The sequence below is a fragment of the Austrofundulus limnaeus genome, unplaced genomic scaffold (genome assembly GCF_001266775.1).
Source record: "Austrofundulus limnaeus strain Quisiro unplaced genomic scaffold, Austrofundulus_limnaeus-1.0 Scaffold65, whole genome shotgun sequence".
Taxonomy (NCBI): domain Eukaryota; kingdom Metazoa; phylum Chordata; class Actinopteri; order Cyprinodontiformes; family Rivulidae; genus Austrofundulus; species Austrofundulus limnaeus.
The window spans coordinates 1,923,493-1,932,970 of NW_013952467.1; the positions used below are offsets into that span (position 1 = coordinate 1,923,493).

The 9,478-nt window shown below is 39.7% G+C and overlaps 2 protein-coding genes across 2 annotated transcripts in view; both read right to left on the reverse strand.

The window, feature by feature from the left end:
* The window catches only part of LOC106518746 (sterile alpha motif domain-containing protein 9-like), a 7,046-nt gene extending 6,409 nt beyond the window's left edge, over positions 1-637 (reverse strand). The window contains exon 1 of the mRNA XM_074559745.1: positions 573-637. The gene's annotated coding sequence lies outside the window, so the exon portion shown is untranslated. The remainder of the gene's footprint in view (positions 1-572) is intronic.
* Positions 638-1,344: 707 nt separating this feature from the next.
* The window catches only part of ern1 (endoplasmic reticulum to nucleus signaling 1), a 21,467-nt gene continuing 13,333 nt past the window's right edge, over positions 1,345-9,478 (reverse strand). Inside the window, exons 10-22 of the mRNA XM_014010140.1 lie at positions 9,267-9,426; positions 8,219-8,334; positions 7,922-8,089; positions 6,354-6,609; positions 6,186-6,276; positions 5,923-6,112; positions 5,652-5,751; positions 5,364-5,563; positions 4,903-5,050; positions 4,624-4,751; positions 4,280-4,403; positions 2,719-2,786; positions 1,345-2,642 (exon numbers count right to left, since the gene is read on the reverse strand). Of these exons, the coding sequence (XP_013865594.1) occupies positions 2,121-2,642; positions 2,719-2,786; positions 4,280-4,403; positions 4,624-4,751; positions 4,903-5,050; positions 5,364-5,563; positions 5,652-5,751; positions 5,923-6,112; positions 6,186-6,276; positions 6,354-6,609; positions 7,922-8,089; positions 8,219-8,334; positions 9,267-9,426 (2,271 nt within the window). The 3' untranslated portion in view covers positions 1,345-2,120. The remainder of the gene's footprint in view (positions 2,643-2,718; positions 2,787-4,279; positions 4,404-4,623; positions 4,752-4,902; positions 5,051-5,363; positions 5,564-5,651; positions 5,752-5,922; positions 6,113-6,185; positions 6,277-6,353; positions 6,610-7,921; positions 8,090-8,218; positions 8,335-9,266; positions 9,427-9,478) is intronic.

Consider the following 9,478-nt stretch of genomic DNA (forward strand, 5'->3'; position numbering starts at 1 on the left):
GAACAGAGAGCACAACCCCCCCAATGTTAGACCTAAAGTTACGCCTTTGGACGTGTGTATACAAACACGATCCTCCCTTCTATCCACCTTTGAAAGATGACTTTATTTATTATTTTATTTTAAATACCTAAGGCTCAGGTCTGATTGATATATGAATATCATTCATACTGCACCGGTTAGCCATTTAAATTACTCATTTATTTTCAGTTTACGTAAACCATTACATTTAAAATTTCCTCAGCTTTATTTAGAACCAGTTTTTTTTAATCGAGCAAGATAAGATCTTTAGTTTTTCGTCAGAACGACGCCATTCATTTTGTTGACGCTATTCAATACATAGATAGCATAGCACCAGTGTGTCAGAGAAGCTAGCCATCTTGTCCAGTAAGTTATAGATCGTCAATCACTAAAAAAACCTAAAAAAATAAAAATAAAAAAGTCCTGTTTCGACGTTTTATTTTTAAACTAGCAAATCATCTCCTTTATAACTCCTTGATGATTTTATAGAGCCGTGCAAAAAGGTACAAAAAGAGACAAGAAACGCATTTTATGTTAAATACACCGTTTCTTACCTTTGATAAAAAGCGAGAGAAATCCGCCCTTTCGTTCAACACTGCTTCCTTCACGGTCAGCTGCGTTCACTGCGCCTGCGCGTGTCGGAAAGTTTCGTTTTTGAGGAAAGACTTTGCATAATAGGGCGTGTCACAAGGAAACTCTCATACTGTAGAAGTTACTATTCTACTTTTAACCAACGCAGTTTGTTTATATTTTTTCTGCCAGACGTAGACTTTTAAAAATCCTACATTCCTAAAATGCCTCACAAGCTCTAGTAACAGAATCAGTCATAAAACATTTAGCTAAAAATAAAGATTGGCTATTAAAAATGTACTTATCCTCTTTTGGGCTGTGTTTTACCCTCGTCAACACCTTAGTTTCTTTGCAATGGTGGGAGGTTAAACTCAGCAGCGTTCTGAAGATATTTTACAACTAAAAGATCAAATTCTACATGAGAGCAAAATCCATCTGCAATTATTTTATATAAATTAGMTAATGATAGTTCTTATATCAATGGTTAATATAGAATATTTATCAGGGGTTATTGCTGAAGAAATGTGAAAAGACATTTGTTCCTGGCTGTGTGTGTGTTATAAAGNTAATATAGAATATTTATCAGGGGTTATTGCTGAAGAAATGTGAAAAGACATTTGTTCCTGGCTGTGTGTGTGTTATAAAGRACTTGATGAAATTTAATAAATTTTAATATAATATTCAAGTTCTTCTTGGATACTGGTTTGTGATTCCGTCCCAGTTATGAGAAGCAGTAAGATCAACCAACAAGGAAAATATGAGTAAAAAACAAAATAGAATTTAATGTGCAAGTAATCAATTTCATTTTGATAATCATTAAAACATTTTTTATACATTAACATTTTGTGGCCCTACTTCTGAACTCATAAGAAAACACACGTGATAATTAATTTAATTATGTTGTGTTCAGATGTCACTCCGAACAGACTTTGGAACGGTTCACTCTTACCGAGTCGGCACAACAGTTTTGATTTACAAAACAGAAACATTTTAGCAGCATTAACTGGATTCAAGCATGGTAAGCATAGTCTGTTTCAAAGATCTGTACCCAGACAGCACAGTGATGAGTTTTGTTAGCCACTAAAAAAGGCACACTGGCCATCATATTGAGCAATTCATGATTTAAATTTATACAAAACAGCTTCTGTGCAGCAAATAGACTCACTGAGAAATACACAACATTGCACAATAAAAACTATCCAAATGTTCCAACATCATTTGCACACATTTCCCAGAGCAAAGATCAGACATTTATGGACATGTTTTCGGGCACAATAACAATAAAAACTTTTATCCTCTCAGTCCAGCTACAAAGAAAACAACAACACSTTTGTTGTTTCTGTGCAGAAACACATTGGGGATCATTTGAATCCAGGTCAGCAGAAGGCACTTTAGAATCCAGCTGCTGTGCTCYGAGGTAGATCCCAGACACTGCAGGTCTGGTCCTCACCTGCTCACAGCAACAGACTCCTCCAGGACTCTTTAAGGCTACATTCCCAACCTGTGCTGAGTCCACCTTACTGTGCTCAAGTTTACACTGTTTCACTGTTCAGAGCATCTGTGGGCACGACAGGCTGACCAGAATCTGATGGCCTGAGAGAAACTGAAGGCGGTTCTGACACCAGCATGGAGTTTGTCTTTAGACTGTTCCAGTCAGTCTGCTTGGACGGTCCTTGCTCTGCTGGCTGCACCGTCRGAACAGGAGACTGTGAAGCAACAGGCTCGTGTGGTGACGAGGGCACTGAGTCAGCGGTCTGTGTGTGGCTGGACGGCACAGACTGATGTGAATGTGAAGGGTCTTGGTGTTGTAACYAAGGTTCTGATATGTGTGTTGGTAGGTGCTGAGTGCACGGCTCGGTTTGTCTTTGTGGCTCATGGTGTGCACACTGAGAGTAATAAGGCAGAAACGGTCTCTCAGGTGCACAGGTCCGCATGGCCAGGTAGGTGTGCATGAGCAGGTGTGGAAAACGGGACGTGAAGTATGAGACYAAGTCATCAGGAATGGAGCCCAGAGTCTCCTGCACCTCCACAGGCAGCTCTCTGTAATGATGTTTCTGTTGAGGAAAAAGCAACAATGACTCKGACAGCATTTCAATAAAGTTATTTATTCTTAAGTTATTGTACTCTTACCTTGTTTCTCATGGCACGCAGCAGGTCTCTGACTGAACCACCCTTATAGGAGCGAAATTTCCGCAGATCTATGAGACAGAGAAAGATAAAACACACTTCATTAAAAAAAAACCATTATTTTTTCCCCCTAAAAGATACATAATCAAGCCATCTACTGTTCAGGTTGTAAAGCTCATTAAGTGTCGCTGCAGACAGGAAGTAGCAGGTCTAATTTAACACACTTTCATTTTCCATTGTCAAAACAACATTATGTGCAGCTTTACAAAGTTTAAACAAAGTTTAAATTAAAATACAAACAAGACAGAACTTGACGCCAACCATCGCTGATGTCCCCTGTCATGGAGAGCATTTTCACWCTGTAGCCAGTGATTTCTTTGAAAGTTTCAAAAAATGTATCTAATGATTTCTAATGCAAACAGATGGACACACACCGAGACCCAGGGCAAGAGAACAACTCGTTTGGGGATTTTCTGATACTGTTTTAAGAGCTTGGTGTTAAAGAAATGWGTGAATAAAAAATTACTTGTGAAAACATTAGGTAGTTAAAATTAATGGATGTAATTAGGGATGCACYATATATCGGCATTAAAATCGGGATTGACAGATAATGGTCATTTTTTTAGAATATCGGTATCGATTCGATATGTAAAACTGGGCCGATATCAACGTCCGATATTGATTATTCACTTTTTAGCTTTGTGTTTCTGGTTTGGGAGGTGACATGTTTGGTTGAGCGGCATCTGTTTGATCATGAGAGTGATATTGACACAGCCAGGAATAACTGAAGTAGGGAGCTATGTCAGAGGTCTGGTTGTTTATTTACGGTATCAAAAAAAAACAAGACCCAAGTGTTCTTGTGTAATATCTGTAAATATCAGTTATCGGCCATAACAGCAATAATTATATCGGATATCGATATCGGCTGAAATTTTCATATCGGTGCATCCCTAGATGTAAWTAATGATTGATAATATTTGTGTCTCAACTTTGTAAAAATACARTGACACAAACTGATTGATAGATTTGCATTATCTTGTTTTCTGTAATTAGCCATGCTAACGCTAATGCTAATAACTTCCAGGCAACAGATTTATGTTTTCAGTAGTGTCTGTCTGTCACCTTGTTGCTGTGACTCCACCAACAACAAATGCTATGCCATTGTTTTATTGGGCTGCATTCCTGTGGTGGGGTGGATTAGGATCGACCATAGCGAATTGGTGCAGATTGGCTGAAACATGTGAAATTTAGAGCCAAATGTACGTCAACAAATGATGTCTGATTTTGCTGCACCACCACGACCACGACTTTTGCCAAAGTCTTTGTGTTTGAAAGTAAGTGAGGTGAACTTATTGTCTGTGTTCTGACACAATTTGTTGCTGATTAGGTCAAGAGGGTCAGACATGGAGCTTTCCAAGCAAAAAAGGTCACTTGAAACATAAATGAATCGTACCAAGTTTGGTGTATTTTAACCTTTCTATGTGAAAATTACAACCGTCTGAAATTGTAACGGACGGACTCTGCGACGAGGAACAATAGTATTGTAGTGTGTCCAGTCTCCTACCGGTCTGCAGTGGGACTGTGATGTGCTCCCTCCAGTCACCCTTCACAACAGCRCTCCCTCCCCTCTCCAGCTGTCTCACGATTGGTCCATCCAGCTGCTCTTTTTCTATTCTGTCACTCACATCCTGCAAACCACAGAAAATAAATGTTGGTTAAAGAAAAAAAATAAATACATGACTCATTCGCAAATATAAAAATGCAAACTAAGCTACTAAAATGCAATGTTGACGCTGTTTGAGACTGTGAAAACTTAAAATTTAATTTGTTTTTTTTCTCTATTAATATCTGTATAATAACCTACATGCATCTCATTTTCAAGACGACTGAGCAGAACCCATAACGTACCTGAAAGAAATGCAACTCTTTCTCCAGACTCCAGAAGAAAGGGTGTTTGAGAACACTTTCAGCTGAAGGTCTTCTTTGAGGATCCATGCTCAGCATCTGTTCTATTAAATCTTTAGCTACAATGTCCCCTACAGAGAAAAAAATAAAAATAAAACACGTTGCGTTTGAAAAGGTGCTCCTTAAGTGTTATCAAATGTCTTAGATGTGCACTGGCAAAAAAACAACAACAACTTAATTACATCAAGATGGAGCATATTTTTGTAAAGCAAAATAAAATACCATGCTTGTTGCTTTGCAGTAAGTCAAGGCTGTATGTGCCCAGTAGGATGTTGGCTTGCCTCTGCAGAGATTTGCCATATGGGTGTTTGCCCTGAGACACCACGTAGTAGAAGACACAACCAGCGGAGAAGATATCAACTGAACAAGTCTGCGGGAAACAGAAGAGCAGCACATTCAAGGTCACAAAAATAATGCTGTTTGGTACCACAACATTAATGTCTAATCAAGGATAGGATAGGTTAGGTTAGGATAGGATTCATTTATTGTCATATACAGGCTAGCAAGAGTCAACATTGCAATGAAATTCTTAGGATGAGAAGAAACCCTTCGACTCGCTATAAAAATAAAAATAAAGACAATCAAGTGCAAATAACTGAGCATTTATGATGTTTATGAACACTGACAACTAAAAATATGCTCAAATCAGCTGTGATAAATCTGTAACTTTATCACTGACTCACTGGATTGTCTTTGAAGTCCTCGCTGAGAACCTCAGGAGCGATCCAACCCTCGGTGCCGGGAACCCCGGACCTTCTGCTGAAACTGTGACGCCCCACTGCCAGCTTCTTACACAAGCCGAAGTCTGAGATCATGGCCCGGACTCTGCCGTGTGCATTGGGCATGGACACCAGAATGTTGTGAGGTTTAAGGTCTCTGTGGACTGAAGACAAGGACATAGTTCAGCAACAAACCATAACTAAAGACAAAGGGACTGTGAAAGTAGTTTGTTACGTTTCAGGGATGAGTACCTATCTTAAGGGAGTGCAGGTGGGCTAGTCCTGACATGGTCTGCTGCAGGAGAGTGATGGGCTCAAGTCCATGATGACTGAAATCCTTTCTCTCCACATACTAATTAGTGAAAGATAATAAAATTATAAAAGGCTGTTCAGTTTCACATAGAAAAGTTAAAATTTAGCAGGATCAATTCTAGCCCAAACTCATTTTAACGAAGCTTTTGTACAATTTTAAATGTATTGTTAAAAAAAAGAGAATATTTGAGACTTTGAAACCACCAATCACCTCCTGAAGTGTGGCAGCACACAGCTCTATGGCGATGTACTGGAACTGCCMGTCTCTCTCCGTGCAGAAGTAGCGGATCACGTTCGGGTGCTCGTCAGACTCTCTGAGCAGCTGAACCTCTCGGTCTGCAAAGCTGAAGCACTCTGGGAGAATTCTCTTCACCGCCACTGGACGGTTGTCAAACTGCCCCCTTATGAAGACACGTCATAATAAGAGTTTGTCTTTGTATTAAAGTTTAAAGCTGCTGTGCCTCGTTCACTTACTTGTACACAATAGTTCCCTCAGCGCCGTGGCCCAGGACGTGTTTTGGATGGAAAGTTATGTTGCCCACTCTGACAACATTGAAATCATCCTCTGAGAAGACAAATTTAAGATGGTGAAAAACAACAAAACTCGAGTCTCTAAAACGCAGACATGAATATCAGTCTTACCTCCTTCTTCGTGCTCATTGGCTGAGCTCCCCAGCTCTGACACAGACATGTTGGAGTGGTTGGAGGCTCGGGGGGTGACGTTAGGGCTGCTGTGGTCTGAGCAATCGGAGCGAGCGCGGGTCACCTCCAGGTAGTCGCTCTCTGCAGACCCCACGTCTGCCGGGGAGAAGGGCTGCTGCTTCTGGAGCAGCTCCAACCTTTCTTCCATCTGCCGCTGGAACTCCTGGTGCTGCAGCTGCTGCTGCTTGTGCACACTCTGAACAGAGAACACATTCACAGCTCAGAGAAAAAAAACCTCTACTTTGTGAAGTTTGTGGTGCATGATTTAGTGTTATCCCAAACGTTTGTCCATGTAGTATTTTTATTAGGGCTGGGCGATATGGCAAAAAAAAATGATCACGATTCATTTTTTCATATCGTCTGATCTCGATTGATATCACAATTTTTTTGTTTACCTACAAAGTGACTGAAAAATAATTTAACAAATAAACAAATAAATAGCTACAGAAATTTAAAAAATGGCTGTTATTTTACTTTTACCAATATAACAAATAGCTGTGGTTCAGTAGAACATGAAATTATTTTTGCAAGGTGTTAAAAAAAAGGTATTTACCAAGAAAAAAACGTGTGTGTAAATCATAGAATGTCACATTAAAGTTATTCTTTTGTAAAAAAAATTGATTGAATTTCACATTAAATATGTCATAAAGAAACATAAAGCTACAAACAGCAACAATTTGTGCACACTTGCCAGCTGAATAAGATCCAGGCTCATTACTTTTGTTATGGAGTTTGCAGCGTCTCTCAGCCYCTGTTTGTGATGAGACTCAGACAGGAAGTGGTCTTCACYTCATGTCCAGCCCAAAAACTTACAGAAAAGTTCTTCTCCAGATAAATGAAGATCTGCTGGGACATTGTTCTGTTCTAAACGTTACCCTAAGACCGCTTCATATTTTTGGAGGAGGCTTTTGTTTTAGTGAGCCATGCTCACTTTCCTTTTTACCCCCCTCTCTCTCTCTCTTTCTGGGTGTCGGGAGAGGGACACCTCGCACGCCTGTTAGCAGGTAACAGCAGGAAAAGGAAACGACAGCAGCCAAAATACCTCAGAAGCTCGCCAAAATAAGCAAACTCCGAGATTCAGCATTTTATACTGGATTACTTTGGTTAATTCTGCGATTCTGTCTGCGTTTCATTAGAAACTTATAAAAGGAAGTGGAGCAGGAGAAGGTGGATTCTGATTGGCTGTTGTCGCGCACATTTCCGCCATGTTTGATCGAGGAAGAAGCTCACAGCTGATCACCGTGATTGACCTTAATTTTTTCCTGATCAATAATCACAATCAAACAATTGCCCAGCCCTAATTTTTATACGGAGGTTATAAATAGCAGACACACAAGCATTTAAGTCCTCAGGTTAAATGACAATTTCTTAATTTCAAATTAATTTTTGTTGTTTAAAGATGACAAATAATTCAACTTAAATCCATTTTTGTGCTTAGAGTTGAAATATTATCATCATCTATCATTATAAAGCATTAACCAAACACAGGAAGGTTTTATTTGACTTACTTTGGGGTAGATAATAACAAAAGCCACCCAGCCAGCCAAGAGGAAAGTGGAGAAGATAATACTGGCCATGTCTTTGAGCATGGAGTCCACAGGGGCCTCTGGACGCAGCGTCCGAGTCCCAGGCTCCTGGATAGATGTTCGATCATCCATACCACTGTCATTGACCTTCTACAAAACAAACAAACAGGCCACAGAAATGAAGACAGCATATGAGTTAATGCAGAAACGTACAAAAATTGTTAAATGCATCTACAAAAAAATTTAAAACAAGCCACAAATAAAAGCTCGAACGCAGACCTCCTCTACTTTCTTGTCAGTTGTTGGTGGGATGACGTTGCCTCCATTACGAGGGAGGCTGTCAGGGAACTTTTCCAGAATCTTCATGTGAGCATCAGGGGGGGTCTCATGATGACCTGAAACGCAGAAAGAAAAAAAAAACTAAGCAAAAGAAATGTTTTTAAGTAACCAAACACTCTTAGTAATGTTTTAAAACAGATATTTTACACCTTTTAGTCACTGACTGTAACATAGCTTTGATAAAAACACCACATAAAGACAATAAACCTGATTYAAAATAAAAAAACTATACAAAATGTTAATTTTTAGAGCAGCCAGTTCTGCTGAATTAAAAAGAGCCACTTGACTTCACCAAAAGCWGTGCATTAACAACTCGAGAGCTCACACCAGCTTTAAACTGATTACTTTTCTTTTTTTTTCTTTATCCTCCTCGTCAGTTCTCTTATTGCATCTTTCAAGTACATTCTTGTCAAGACTRTAGCGAGCTGGGCTGTTACATGATCTGATGAAGTAACATCCAGGCAGCTGGTAAAACACTGGGCACAAACTAAAAATTATTATTAAACCTTTAATTTCCAACTTGTGAAATAGAGAAGACAGAATAATTTACGTTTAAAGCTGGTGAGATAAAAAGCTAGGAGAGCTGGAATATTGTACTGATTCARTGTGACATTTGAAGAGTGGACAAACAGTGGTTTGAGTTGGTAATAACTTAAATTCAAATACAGACCACACAGAACAGTTTTGCATACATTTTACAAACATTTAAAGCTTCATGATTAATTAAAATCTGACAAGTGTTGAACAAAATGTGCAACTCTATTTATCCTCCAGCAGAGGGCAGCCTCAGTACAACACCTCACTGAAAGTTTCCATGTGGTTAAATGTTGAGTGAAACCGCCACATGAAACAAATTTAACTCAAGTCCATCTTCACATCAAACCGTGGCACATCAACATAAGAGCCGAGACTCCTCTTCCTCACAATGTTGAAATACAGCGTGAAAACTAGACAAGAATCTAAACCCATTTCTTGAATGGCGCAGTACCGATGAGGAGCAGGTAGTTTCTCATAAAGTTGATCCGGTTCCGCTCACGAAGCCCAGCYCTGGGGTGCACTCTGGTGCTGGGTGTGATGACGCACTCCTTGTCCTCTTCGGTCTCCTGGCTGTCAGGGCCTTCCAGCAGGGGGAAAGTTCTGCCGCGAGGCTAAACACACACACACACACACACACACACACACACACACACACACACACAC